General features: G+C 35.5%; 1 protein-coding gene across 1 annotated transcript; it reads right to left on the bottom strand.

Annotated features, from left to right (window-relative positions):
* Positions 1-9,574: 9,574 nt before the first annotated feature.
* Positions 9,575-12,798, bottom strand: LOC145159054 (uncharacterized). Its single transcript, XM_079077954.1, has 12 exons — positions 12,631-12,798; positions 12,449-12,527; positions 11,973-12,060; positions 11,653-11,802; positions 11,319-11,450; positions 10,927-11,050; positions 10,607-10,645; positions 10,449-10,523; positions 10,302-10,361; positions 10,123-10,187; positions 9,952-10,042; positions 9,575-9,793 (listed from the first exon to the last, which is right to left on the bottom strand). The coding sequence occupies exons 1-12, from the start codon at positions 12,715-12,717 to the stop codon at positions 9,749-9,751; spliced, it is 1,035 nt and encodes a 344-aa protein (XP_078934080.1). The 5' UTR covers positions 12,718-12,798; the 3' UTR covers positions 9,575-9,748.
* Between the last annotated feature and the right edge of the window lie 2,869 nt (positions 12,799-15,667).

The raw sequence follows: 15,667 nt of genomic DNA, 5'->3' as shown, positions 1-15,667 counted from the left end.
TTTATGCATACAATGAGGGCATTGTATGAAATAAGTGTGGGGTAGGGGTCGAAAAAGGAATTTAAATTTTGCTAATATTGTATGGGATGATCCGATGAGAACCCAAATGTTTACTTGAGCCAACACATGTTATAGTGTATTTGTGGCTTCCCATTTCCTAGTGAAAAGTCATGAGATATGAAAGGTAATCTGGTGGTTTATATGGCATAATATGTTTTGCAGCCTAAACCTGAAATCCATCCAGGAGAGCTTATGTAGTCATTGCACTTAGACTAATACCTTAACTAATAAAGGTTGAAGTTAAGCTCCTTGCTTAAGCATGTAGGATATGAGCGAAAAAAGTGAGATATTAAAAAAAAGAGAGAGAAATTACCAAAAATTTGAAAGAATTTTGAAGCAGTCAAGTATGAAATCCAAAGATCAAAATTCTGAAGAATCAAAAAGTTGAAGATACCAAAAATCAAACAAAAAGGTGGTGAATTCAAAGAAATCAAAGCAAATATCAAAGAAGATATGAATTCCAAGAGCACCATTGTGGTATCAAAGTGTAATTCTTTCTAGAGTTTATGTATGCTTGGTAGTTTAACCAAAAATACCTTGAGGTTAAGAAAGATTTCTGAGGATTGATTCGGAGGGTTGCAAAAATGAATGTCGTATAAGCTAAGGGGTGAAGGTTCATAAAGATTGTGAGTATTTAGGAGTGAGAAGTTCTTAGGAATTGTAGACACAACTACATGCATTGCGGTCTTGGGATAATGGCTGGGTTCGAAATGTATTGTTCTATGCGATATTGGTGAGATAATAAAATCAGTTTTGCTTGAGGGCAAGCAAAAGGCTAGTGTGGGGTAGTTTGATAACGTCTATTTTATGCATATATTTATGATGTTTTCTTATTATTTTATACTATATTTTTATGTTATTTAGAACTAAAAGATACTTAATATGTTTTGAAATATTCAATTACAGTTAAAATGGGAGCTGGAATACAAAAGGAAGAGAATGGAGCTGAAAATATGCAAAAAGGATATTGCTGGCAGATTGACCCCTCTTCATTGTTTCGGGTATACCTGATGACTCAGTAGTCCAATTTACGAGATTTAAAATGTTTTGAAAACTAGACGAAATTTCCTACGACTTATGTGAGAGTGCCTTTTTTCTAATTCGGGATTTATCTTATCCAAAATCGGCCTTGAAGATGAAGCATAAAAGCTCGACGGAAATTCCCTCCAAGTTACTTATTCCCCAAGCATCACTTATCTTATTTTTATTTGCTTAATCCCTAAGCCACCATTAATTCCAATCAAACTCTAATATTCCATATTAATTTCATCTCCCTTCAACTATAAATACCCCATATCATTCCACCATTTTCATAATCTATGATATGTCACTTCGACTTGTGCGACAAGAAAACTTCGTAACTGCCGTTTTGAGGGTCTAGAAGGCGGCCGGAAGGCCGTTAAGCTGACAGGAGCGAAGATCTGAAGGATTAAAGAGCGGATTCGTGTCGGTAATCATGTGGTTTGTTATCGTGACCATGTTTAGCATTCCACTGTGATACTATTATGTTTTTACTTTCTGATTTTGGTGTCAAAACCATTTGCTTTGAGTTTATGATTAGATAAAACCTTGATTTGTGGATTAATTGCTATATTTGATTGTTTTATTCGTGTTTAATTTATCTTGTTAAGCTTGTTAAAAGATCCTTATGTGTTAATGACAATTATTTTCTGTTAATTATTAAATATATTGAGTTGTATGAACATTTGCTTGATTGCTTTCCTCTTATGATTTTAATGACCATCAAGATTATATGCCTAGGAATAGTGAACATGAAACTAGGGTTAACAAGTAAATAATTAAATTAATGTATGAGTATATGTGACGACCAATCACATATAAGTTGATTGAATTGATAAATTTAATTAACCATTATTACAAGTCTTGCTTGATACGAACTGAACACTAGGAAACATGTTAGTTTAATCAATTGATCACTGCTTGAATTGACTTGTTTGCTAAAGGATTAGTAATAGTGAACATGAACCTAATCATTTTAGAAATCGGTGAACATGAATAAATAAATTTGTGTGTGCAATTATCTATGATTTTAAGATGTAATCTGTCTAAACCAAAGTACCTAAAGAGATTTGTCTTCCTGTCAGTTTATCGAGATTTACTATTTAGTTGTTCGTTTGAGATTTAATAAACCCTTTCTTTACTGCTTTTGTGTGTTTTGTGTAACCTATAATCAAACATTTTAAATTAATTCACTACCGTTCCCCTTGAGTTCGACACCCTTGCTTATCAAAGTTATACTATACTCAATCGGGTTCACTGCCTGTAAGGTGTGGTTTAGATGCGATAAAATAGGAATTATAAATAAAAAACTAGTGCATTAAATATTCACATCATTGACTGACTGAGCTTTCAAAACAAAAAATTCTCGGGTTGTCACATCATCCCCCCGTTAGATGGAATTTCGTCCCGAAATTAGCTTTCTTAGCAGTACTATTGGGGCGCTCCTCTGATTTGCAGAATATCCACTCGTAGACCTGGCAACTTTTCCCTGGTGTTCACGAAAGGATTTCGTACTTGGTCCATCTATCATTACCTCGTGTATACAAGTCGTATGTAATTAGGATTAGTAAGACGGTCGGATGTGCGACTCTGCCCCAGGTCCACAACCAAACAAGGAACAGGAGATAGGGCGGAAACACACATACTAAATTTGCGTAATCATAATCATATACCACCCTCGCGTATACACTGAATAGTGATAGGTGGGCTGTATTCGTCCTTAGCCTCTGTGCTCGAACTTGGCCTGTTGGACGAGTGGTATTTCGTGACGGTCTGCGGACATCTGACGATAATGCTTCGGAGGACAAAGTACTCTTCGCACGAGTACTTCAGGGTTTAGAATACGAAAGACAATACTGAGGTTTAGGTCGGACTGTCGATACGAATGACGAAAGTTTCGAGAACTTGCCGATCGAGGCGATAGAAACATATGAACTTAGTATGGTGAGGACCACGCCAATTCATGACGAATGATAGTAACAGACTCTTTACTGAATAAAGTTTTGGCCAAATTTGAAAGAAACGTCTGTTATACGATGATGTATCCCTAGTGTGTTCGATAATGTACTCCTAGTGTGTTCGAAAATGTACTCTTTGTAAATGATCCAGGGCTTTCTGTTTTCCCTTTGATGTTAACACTCCTACGTATCGTACCGCTATGTGCGCATACATACAAATGAAAGTGCTTTGATAATTGGTGATGATACTCTATATCATGATCCTCCTTGGTACCACTACGATCGCCTGTCATATACAAGTTATGAATATTTAAGATGAATAAGACAGTCGACTGAGTAACTCTGCCTCAAATCCTCTTCCAAATAAGGAACAGGGATTAAGGCGGAATCACTCACTCTAAGCCTGCAGCCTCTTAGTTATTCACAACCATGATGTATATGATACGCCATCATAGCTTCTCTAAACGGATCTTTTAGTTCTCTTGAATATTGTGATCTATTTCAATATGTGAGTTATTATAATTACTTTTTAAGTGTTTTCCCCAAGTTTTAATCTTATATGAATATAAATTAATTTTCAAAGTAATTACTATTTCGAAAACATACCGCTGCTCGTCGACGACTCCGGGGTAGATTCCCCTGCGGTGATCATCAGAATTCGTCCATCTGCTCCTGAGTTCTTTGTTATCGGGCAGTCCCTCTGATAGTGCCCAGTCTCACCACAGCCATAACAGGCTTGGTTTTCTTCAGCTCCGGGGACTTGGGAGATCGGTTGAGCCGGTGCCCTGTAGAAACGGACTGTGTGTCCCTTTCTGTGGCAGTTCAAACACTGCATTTCCCGGCATACTCCAGTATGGTGATAATTGCACTTTCCACACTTTGGGAGGGTTCCAGCATATCGACTGGCAGGTGCTGGAGCAGCGGGTGTTGTAGCGACGTACATAGTACTTACTTGTTGCTCTTGCGGGGTGTCCTGTGTTGTTTGCTTCTTCTTCTTCTTGTTCCCCGACTTCCGTTTATAGTCCTCTTCCCTCGATGGCTCGGGAACAGGGACTTCTATACCATGGCGGACTCCATGGTCAATGAGTCGCTGGGCCAGGCGTTTGGCGCTACCAAATGTGGCTGGGTTAGAAGACAACACATCTCCTTGGGTCGGAGCAGTCAGACCCTAAATGTATCGTTCTATCTTCTTGCTCTCCGGGGTAACCATCCCGGGGCATAGTGATGCCAGGTCACAAAACCTGTCAGTGTAGGCCACTATGTCTGGGCCGACCATCTTGAGCTCCCATAGTTCTTGTTCCAGCTTTTGTACTTCGCCCCTTGGGCAATACTCTTCTAGCATTAACTCTTTTAGGTTTTCCCAACCTATTGAGTTAGCCACTGATAGGGTCAGTGACTTAACATGGCTGTTCCACCATGTCAGGGCTCTGTTGGAGAAGGTGCAGGCAGCAAACTTCACTTTGCTCCCTTCTGGGCACGAACAGATTTCGAAGACCGAATCTGTTTTCTCGAACCATCGCATCAGAGCGATGACTCCACCTTTTCCATTAAAAGAAAGAGGTTTGCAGTTGGTGAAGTCCTTGTAGGAGCACTCTCTCGAGTGCACAGGGACCTCACTTTGAGTAGGATGAACAGGTGTTCCACCTCCGCTGGAACTGGTAGGATGATATCGAGCCATGGCTGTTGCCACAGCCGCAGCTACTGTAACATTTAGAGTTGTCGTATCGATTTGTGGAGGAGGTGTTGGAGTTATCGGAGTAGTGCGTCTGTTTGATCTACGAGGAGGCATCTTTGCTAAAAGAATACAAATATGAGACGGAATAAGTCTAAAGCAATGGACACAAGCCGAAAGCTAAACAGACAAGGTTATCCTAGTTCTGGGTGTATCGGGTCCTGACTTCCACAGGGTTCTAGAAACAATTCATAAAAAGTCTATACCAAATAAACTTTATGAATTAGAAATGGCTATCCTCGAATGAATATCTGTTACCTGAATAACCGTTACCAGCTGCATGTAAGAAAATAATCCTAACACGTAATGTGAGTAGTGTTTCCACTAACTCATTTAGTTAACCAAGATTATTATTTATTAGTGTGACTCATTAGACGTTCTGGTTACTTCGGCTGATCCTTCCTTGAAACTTCTCTTGACTGCTTATGAGGAAGTGGTTACATCTATCTGGGTTTGTCGTGCGAGAATGGAAGTGTCTAAAGAATCTATGAGATTTAGGGTAACTTTATGGGGTGATCCTTACAGAGTCCTTCTATAATTGTACAATGTATACAAGTTGTATATAATTCAAGATTAAATAGACCTTCGAATAAGTGATCCTACTCCAAAACCACAACCAAACAAGGAACAGGTAGTGAAGCGTAGATCACAAATTCTAAGTCTATAAAATCTCAATTATATATAACCTTGGGAGTATACATTGCAAGATTATAGACCTATCCGTAAGGGTCATTTAAGTTGTCACCTAAGTTGTTTACATGGTCTAAAATACTCCTATAGTACTTTAATGTAATGTACTTGGTATGTTTCAAACTTGTTATTGTGTTATAGTATCATAGAATACTCCTATAGTATTCTAACTCTAATGTACTTGATCTAGAATTCTCTTGACTGGTGTTTAGGTAAGTTTTAAGACTGTTGCAACACCATATCACTCCCAAACACATGTCGGTCACATCTCGAATGAATATAGTTGATCAGGCTATATTGATCCTAGCTATAATTACATAACTGTTCAGGTTTGACGACAGTGTTCAACCTTTAAATACTTTAGTTTTGTTCTTCTTGTGATACTTGGTCTAGTATGTACATGTATAAGCAAGTAGGTATATTTTTATAACTTATCGTTATACTCTTAAAATATAACATTATCCAGAGCACTTAAGCCCCATTGTATTTATAGTTGTATATCTTTTATCGGTTGATATACTTAGTTCACTATAAACAATGCTCTGATACCAATCTGTCACACCCCAAAACCGGAACGACGGAAACGTTCGGGGGTGGAGGACGTCATGTTTAGTATCACAAGATATGCATTATAGTAAGCAAGTAATGAACAACCATTTCATTAGAAAGAAAGTGTTTACAATGTGTGTGTTCACAAAACATAGAATTCATAAGCAAATAACAAAACAAGACTTAAAGCTACTATGCTCCATCTTCTGAATTCCCAGCACGAGTACCTGTCTATTAGTCTCCTGAGAATACAAGTTATTTGAAAGAGTTGATCAGCAATTAAGCTGGTGAGTTCATAAGATTTTAGTGATGTAAGTAAGCTGTAAAATGTAGTTGAAAATGTAGTAAAATGTAGTAAGTTTAGTTTAGAAAAGTTTGTCTGTTCCTCCAGAAAATCCTATATTTCCTGCTTTGATGAAAGATAAGTAAAAATGACTCTACAGTCCTTTCTATGAGTATTAAATGGATACAAGTTATATAAAACCCAGAGTAAACAAACAATGGGTTGTGTGTATCTGCCTTAAGCCCACAACCAAACAAGGAGCAGGAAATGAGGCGGAAGGCACACAGTCCATTGGTTGTTTGATCATCGTTGTATATAACCCTGGCGTATTCACTTGGTACTCACGGAGTTAACTGTAATAGTTCCTTTATATTTGATGAAAATATTCTTTAAGAAAACCCTTATTTCTTATAATAAAATGGTGACCACAGTGATTACTTCTATAATCGCTTAGTTATACTGGCTATATATGATCTAATATCGAATAGATAGTTAATTGGGTGAGTCTGCCCTAAGCCCACAACCAAACAAGGAACAGGAAGTAAGGCGGAAAGCATCCATCCAACTATCTGTTGGGTATTAATGATATATAACCATGATGTATAAGCTAAGGTATTATAGAGTTAATCACCTAAAGTCCTTTAAGTTTATATTGGTTTAATAAAATGGATTAAACCCTTTACTGGGAAGTTTCTAGTTTTGTATACCAAAAGTTCTGATTTGGAAAGTATGTTTTGTACTAGAAAACTGTGCATTGACTTTGTGTCCCATGACTTGACCCATACCTGGTACCCTTATGATGACTTAATGTATACTGAACATATATATATATATATATATATATATATATATATATATATATATATATATATATATATATATATATATATCTAAAATCGAATTGATAATAGATTGGGTGAATCCGTTCCAAGCCCACAACCAAACAAGGAACAGGAAGTGAAGCGGAGAGCACACATCCTATTATCTGTCGGATCCTATTGTTATATATATATATATATATATATATGTATATATATATATATATATATATATATATATATATATATATATATATATATATATATATATATATATCTTTTGATGTATACATTAAGGAATCATAAGGTTAGCATTATGGTCCCTTTCTACTGAATGTACTAGACTCAACTGTTCTGTTTGTCGTTTGTAAAATGTAAGTTTTCCCTAGTTTATAACTATCTTAACTCGAAAATAGTTTGCATTTGACTTTCAAGTGGTACTGTCACTTTATGAAAGTAATGGGAAATGTAAGTACACAGTTGTCGTTTGAAATAACATACGGATGTATTGATGACCTTAAAACATGTTTATTTTATACTGGTCATAATGTGAAGGCTAGTACCCCTACTATACGCTCTCCTTGTCTAGAGATTAAGGTAACCAAACGCGACTTTTTAGCAAACCAGTTGCTACGCCGTGTAATTCACATTAAAGTTATATGATCATGTATACCCAATATAACTATCACCTTTTGTTTAGAACAATGAGTTAGTGATTCATTGGTATAATTAGATCCTGTAGTAGTTCCATGCTATAGCAACTTAATATGTTTGTTCTGTTTGTTTCTCATCATAATATGTTTTCTTGTATAATGTATAGTATGTACTAGCTGTATTGTATGTTCTCTCTGTCTAGTATGTATGTATGTATGTATGTTCTGACTCTTTGTATGCTTCATTGTACTAGAAGTAATGAATAGTATCTTCATAAACTATACCTATTATAGTTTACTAACGTTTTACTTGAACTGTTATTGAAAAGACTCATTTTACTACTAAGTTATGCTTGTACTTTGAAAACGGAGTTTGATTAAACTATAAAGTAACAAAACTTTAAAAGAGTTTTTGAAATGTTTTGATCACTTATAAAAGACATAAGCAACATTTTGAAAGATGTTTATAACAAACAATTACACAATTATCATTGTGTTCAACTTATATTCCCCCCCCCCCCCCCCCTTAAAAGCATTTAAAACAGTTAAAAGATTCATTACGGGGTATGAACTCACCTGATGTGGGTGATTCAACGAATACGCGTGTAAGGATGAGAAGTTTCACGAATGAAGTCCCGAGACACAACAAGTCCTAAATGACATATATTGACATATATTGGCATGAATATAGTGTTTATAAGCAACTATATGAAAGGAAACACCTTCCGGGACTAGGAAACACTTTGACCAAGTGTTGGAATCACATGTGATTCATCAAAGGAGAGTGGAATGGTACTAATATGAGTTTACTACCATGGGTTTACGGCCAAAGGGAGTTTACGGCCGTAAACTCATGGTCAAACATGCATAAGTGTTTGTTTGAAGGCTAGGGAAGCTTTAGGGACTTTTGCTCTACACAAGGATGAGAAAGACCGATTCAATGGAGGCTTTTGATGAGTTTACGGCCCAAGGGAGTTTACTACCGTAAACTCATGGTCATTTTGCATTTGAGAGTAGTTTAAGGTCCTATTTCCATCAAGGAAGGGTTCTAGGTCACAAGCTTTGCATCTAGGAGGGTTTATGGCCAAAATGGCACCCTTAAAGGGGTTTACGGCCATGGGAGATGGCTTGGCCGTAAACTCCTTTTGATCTTGTGTTTTTGATGTTTTCAAGGCTCTAAGCATGAGTCCTAACTAGATATCAAGTGTAGGGAAGAGTACTTACGATATAGAGGCTTGAAATGGTTGATTTTGGCCAAGAACACTAGTGTGTGTTCTTGGTGAAACTTGAAGATCTAGCAAATGGAATGATTTCATGGATGAAATCAATGGATGAAACTAGATTAAGAGATGTATCAACTAATCAAGGAAGAACACTTACAACTTTTGATGATCTAGGATGAAAATCGGGATGATACTTGAGAGAGAAATCAAGTTTCTTGAAGTGGAAATGAGATAATGAATGAAAAGTGAAGAAAATGAGTCCTTAAGGGGGAGTTTACGGCCCACCTTGAGTTTACGGCCGTAAACTCAAGTGTTGTGGCCGTGAACTCTTTTTGAAGAGGTTAAGGCTCGATTTGTTGAACAGTGTCTCTAGCAGGTACATTCTACACTCATTCCTTAAGTGTACTAGGCTTAAAACTCCTTAGAATGACCTTTAACCAGGCTAGAACTCATTACCAATGAGTTTGACACTCAGTTGAGTTGACTGAGCTTTCAAAACAAAATTTTTTCGAGTTGTCACAGATACCCGTTTTAGGCTTATATTAATACCTGATACCATGACCACTTTAACATATTCACATTTCTACCTTAGGGGAACAAGAACATATAAATAAAATTATATTTGTTTTGTGTAAAGTGTAAACTATCTATCTGCATTTCATATATACACACACACATGATATAATAATCATATAATAATGATACATGATAAGACAAAGTAAACCAACCACTATAAAAGTTAAAACTAAATCACTACTATTCTCATCTGCTATCCGATGGTAGCCTGTATGTTCGTGAGATTCTGATCTGGACCACAAAAAACATCCACCATATAAAAATAACATTATTTTTACTATATAAATTAATCCAAACCACATGTATATATATTCATTTTCATTTATATCATCAAATGATGAATGTTTTTTAGATTAAGCAATAATAGTTTATTACTTTTTGGAGATTACCTGTGCAAATGCATAAATTGCACGCAAGATTCTTGCATAATCAGTTCCAAGCATTTGAATAACAATGTCTGCTAGTAATGTTCCCCATAGCCTGCATAAATAAATATAAATAAATATAAATACATAAATAAATAAAGTATTATTAGTGGAAGGGTAAAAAGGGAATAATACATAGGACCAAGTAACACCATTATGCTCCTAACTCCAAGATATCGCGATGCAGCACCTGCTAACCCCTGTTTACAAAATCACCAATCCATAAACAATATTTTCATTAAATAAAATTCATAACTTAAATAAATAGATTATGATAATATAAATATATTATATTTATATCCAAATCCAATCACCTGTTTTGCTGCAAGTAAAGCTGCTCTTGACTCCAAGTTTATAGCTGCCATTCTTCCACCCTGTTAACAATCATAACATTAACATATAATATATATATATATATATATATATATATATATATATATATATATATATATATTATTTACCTCTTTGAGAACTTCCTTCTTTATTTGATAATTGGCTGCTTCCAAGAACACTTTGCCTGATAATTTACTTGATATCTACAACACAACATGATTTTGTTCATTTTTTTAAAGTTGAGAATTCAATTTGTGAAAATTTATTCAAAAAAGTAATTTCTTACCAAATTGTATAGCTTTCCCACTGTAAACATCCCTCCACCCTATAAAACCAAAAATAAAGAAAAGGAATAAATGCAATAAATAGCAACATACTTTCATTTATTCATGAAATCTACATGATTATATCATATTTTTTTTTCAAAGTACAATGTTGTAATAGGAAAAAGTGAAAACAAAACATTGAAAGTAAGTTTCCATTTCTTGCATTTAGCCCTTAATAAAAACATTTTTTCTAATAACCAAAAGAGAATATAAATACAAGGGGCAAAAGAGAAATATGTAAAAAGAATTATTATTATTATAATTCATAAATAAGTAAAACCTTCAGAATTGTTGAAAAGATCTCTTCAGCTCCATGTCCTAAAGCAGCAAAAGCCTGCACTTTCCATGGACTTAAGCCAACTTCTAAACTATCAGAAGTGTTTTTCAAGCTTCTTGAACCTTCACTGCAAACATTTTTTAAAAATATAAAATGTGCCAATGTACAGCATCAATTCTAGACACAAGGGCAAAATGGTCATTCACTCTCATTCAGTCCAAAAAAGAAACAATCTTTGTTCATTAAACATAAACACTTCCCCTAGGCATACATCATTTATCCATTCAGCATCTTATCTATACATCACTTAATAGAAAGTCTGCAACTTTTCTAATAAAGTAAATTGAAAAATACTAAAAAAAGACAATATTTTGATTTTTGAGTATTTACTTTACCTTGAGTACTCCTGCAACAAGTGAAGGAAAATTTCTACTTCCAAATCTTCGGTTGATATTTTTGTTGAACAAGGTATTTTTAGTTCTTTTCTCACACCAAGCAAAACATTCCTATACGTAGGCCTCCAACCCCTGAAAATAACTACTAACATAAATGTAAAATTACCAATTTACCCCTGCCTCTAAGGAACTGATTATCTGATTCTACAATTGGCAATCACTTAAACACCACACATACAAACACACTCGAAGGACATGATTTTGGAATATAGTTACATCTTGTTTGCTACTTCAACTCAAAAAATGTAAATTACCTAATTGTCCCTAACTTTACCTCAATGAAGATCGAGCATCAGCTGCAAGGAAGAAGAATCTTGATTCCAAAATCCTTATAAACTCCTCTCTCTCTTCAGGATCTTCCTCAATCATTACATAATCAATTTCGGATGGTTTTGCTATGGACTTCAACAATGGACTAAAGTAACTGGATTGAAAAGTTTTTTGACATAATTAGTATGAAGATTGTCCAAAAATTACAAAGATTCATGTCAAAAAAGTTGTAATTTTTTGTAGGGTTGCATAAGAAAACATTCATATTCCCACAAAATCATATACAGTTTTTTTGACTTCAAGACAAGAGTGAATAGGTTACACCTTGTTCCAAAAAGAATTTTTTCCACCTCATATAGTTCAGAGCCTGTAGCCAACTGAAGAACAGAATGTAGTTCAGAATCTAACACTCCTGTGGATTAAATCAATAAGGCAAAGATCATATATATGAGAAACCATAGAGATTAATATTCAGATTATGCTATTTTGTACTAAAATGCACATGGGATTTCCTTTCTGGAACTATCAATAAGGAAAAGTTCACATATGGTGGTTTACATATCGAAATCAGATAGTTCACATATGGATATTTATATAATTTTACAATTTTCTGAATGATCTAAATGCACATTCGCCCTAAAAGAAACTATGTCAATTTCGAATTCAACATTAAACATATTTGAGTCTCTGAAATCGAAATCAGATAAAAGTACATGTTTAAACAATGATCGATAAGCTTTAAGTGCTACTTGAAGAACGACAAACAAGCAACATTACACTAAGCCCAATTTCTTATATACCTTGGTCTCGTGAAGAAATAGCATGAGGACAAATACTCAGAAGCCTTGCACCATTATAGCGCAAACGGGGATTCAATTCCTGCAATAACACAACACCCATCTCATCTTCGAATCAAAAATGTCGATACAAATAAGAAACAGCAAACATAATCAGAAACCAAGGGACAGAGGGAGATGAATACTGCGCAATGAATGAAATTGGTGGTAATTGGCGATAGCGTATGGTGCGTGTAAAGCGAGGAGAGGGGATTGAAGGTTGTTACAGACATTTTTTAGGACACTTCTCCTCTCTACTCTTTGCCTTTCCCAGAGTTTGTGCAGTCCAATCTCTGCCCCTCTCCATGTTATCAATATCAGAAACTTGTAATTCTGGTCCACCTAGTTTGAGTTTCGTTTTTATAGTCCCTAAACGGAGCTTTTTGTAACATTAAGATGCATAGTAAATCAGAAATTTCACACATGTTCTTGCAAACATTAATAACTAGTGTCATATCCCTCTTTCATTAAGAACTAGTGTCATATCCCTCTTTCATTAAGAACTAGGTTGACAAATCTACCCACTTATCTTTCATGTCTTGAAATAGTATTTATAATTGTGTTGCATACATAACATAAAATAAAGACGACAGCCAATTTAAGAGTCAAAAACGTCCAATGCGGGTTTGTTAAGCGTGGCGCCCAAATAACGTGTCAAGGCGCGCCTTATCGCGTTATGGCGCGAGTTATTTTCAAGGCGCGGGTTTTTTTGTTTTTTTTATCGGGCCTAAAATAATTGAGTTTTTGTTAACTTTTTATATTAAATACTAATATAACACTTCTAAAAACTTGATATACTTGATAAAATTCAATAATTATATGATTTTAATATATATAAAATAGTCACGCCTTGAAAAACGTCATGGCTCGCCAAAGCTTGTCATGGCTTAACTTTGACCTTGCCGCCAAGCCACGCCTCGCGTTATTTAGAACCTTGGTTGAAAGTCAACATTGTCAACTTATCGGTTCAGATAAAACCACCCATAAGGACAAACATAAGAATATATAATTGCAAAAAGCAGTTTATATTGACAAGAGGCTCCAGGACTGGAACTACGAGCACTGGATCCAGGGTTTTCAGAACCTCTTTATCGTGGTTGGTTAAAGGGGAAGTGTCATAACTGAAACACTCTTGGAAGGAGGCAGCGAAATCGATAAATCGACTGTGAACGTGGGGGATAAGAAGAAGGAAGCGTGTGGAGGAGTTGAGCACGGCTGGGAACCTCCGACTAACCGTAAATACAGAGTTATTACGGTCCAGATTGAAAGTTGGGGAGTTTGAAGGGCTGATATGTGTGGGATGGTTATTGACTCACTGTCGTCAATAATATAAAGAATTATGTTTATATCTTTCCAAAGTTCATAATTACATATATATCCTTATTAACCTACTAAACTCACATTTATATCCAATTTTATAATTTAATGATATATAAATCAATTGAATATCAAAAAATATATTTAAAATAAAAAATACATATCGATTTACCAAAATACCCTTTACATGTTATATCCAAAATTAAATCATTTTTTTATAGAATTTGTTAATCAGGTTTTGAGGGGAAAATTCAATCCCTCAGCCGTCGTGATCGATCAACCATCCAGAACCACACACCTTTCTCCATCGCCAAAAATCGAGTTCCATCTCTCCCTCCTATCTTTTGGCCTCCATCGCCTTCTTCCATCTTAGTTGTTGTTCCTTTCTTCTGTTCTTCTGGTACTCCGTAATTTCTACCAAATTTATTTCACAATCAAAGCTTTTCGATTTGTGGGGTGTAATCAAATCGGGTACAACCCGCCAAAGATCTTTCAAATAATCGAAGTATATGATCTTTGTGGATTTCGTTTCGAGTTTGGTGGAGGTAAGGCGGTTACAATGGCAGCTTCGAAATCTGTTGTATGAACGTATTACTGGAGGAATTATTTTAAGAGCTCAAATGGCGATATATTTGAAACCATCGAGAAAGCCAATCATCATTGTTGCTTCTGATTACTCAAAAGAGTTTCGAATTAGGAGATATGGCTTTGCTGAAACTTTATTCTCTTGTAATTTGATTAAATGTTATGGATGTGATAAGGTGGAATTAGGTTTGCCTGGAGACGAAGAACAACAAGACCTTAATGTGGGTAACCATCAAATTAGCAGTTACGATTATGGAGTTGTGGAAGCTTTGACCGATGAAATCGAAGAGTACTCCTTGATTTTTGGTGAGGTTATGAGGATTAAAGAGATTGTTGACAACAATGAAGATGAGGTACTTCACATTCCTTGATTTCAATTCAACTTGTGTAACATCTCGAAAATCAAGGTAAAATTTTTGATTTTTTTCAAAACCAAACCACAAACCATACATGTTTACAAACTTAGTTTCCAAAAGTCAAAATCACAAATAAGAGTATCCCAAAATCAAATCTCAAAAAATATGAAAGATATGCACGATCAAGCCTTCGCCTTACCCCGATCATCTGAAGTACCTAAAACATAAAACTAAAACGGTAAGCCAAAGCTTAGTGACTTCCCCCAAAATACCACCACACAAACATATAACAACATCCATACTGGGTCCACAACCATCAGGTTGGATTACCCTAAGCCCACAGCATGAGTCTGGCTTGCCTTTCTGGCCCACAACCCATTTCTGGATTGCTCCCGAGCCTACAACATAAGTCTGGCTTGCCTTACCAGCCCTCAACTTATGTAAGGCTTGCTCCCGAGCCCACATCATAAGTTTGGCTTGCCTTTCCGCCCCTCAGCTTATGTCTGGATTGCTCCCGAGTTTGTTGGCTTCCGCACAGAGCAGTATTGCCTCAACCCAACCGCACTATGTCGATATATATATATATATATATATATATATATATATATATATATATATATATATATATATATATATATATATATATATATATAACAAATAACATATATCCAATAAACAGATAATCATATAACCAGACAACAGACAAACATACATATATACATATCACTACTTCATAATAACATCCTATATACTAGGATACAGATCTAACAGATCAATATAACATAACAACATCCTCTATACCATGATACATAACCTAATGGGCCGACATTGGTGCATTCGACCCACAAGTATAGTGAGGAAAACTCACCTCATAGTCTGAAAAGATAGTTTGACCAAACGATGCTCCGATTACTGCCTCTACTGA

Source organism: Lactuca virosa, chromosome 2 (genome assembly GCF_052849685.1).
Source record: "Lactuca virosa cultivar CGN04683 chromosome 2, Lactuca_virosa_CGN04683_v6, whole genome shotgun sequence".
Classification (NCBI taxonomy): Eukaryota; Viridiplantae; Streptophyta; class Magnoliopsida; order Asterales; family Asteraceae; genus Lactuca; species Lactuca virosa.
Note: the sequence above shows the minus strand (reverse complement) of the source record. Positions and strands in the feature narration are given on the sequence as shown.

Excerpts from the sequence above, each read along its gene's own strand:
- LOC145159054 (XM_079077954.1), bottom strand. The coding sequence starts at position 12,717 with ATGTCTGTAACAACCTTCAATCCCCTCTCCTCGCTTTACACGCACCAT. Across the intron at positions 11,051-11,318 it reads TTGTTGCAGGAGTACTCAAG|TGAAGGTTCAAGAAGCTTGA; the intron begins GTAAAGTAAATA and ends AAATGTTTGCAG. Across the intron at positions 10,188-10,301 it reads CTTTACTTGCAGCAAAACAG|GGGTTAGCAGGTGCTGCATC; the intron begins GTGATTGGATTT and ends TTTTGTAAACAG.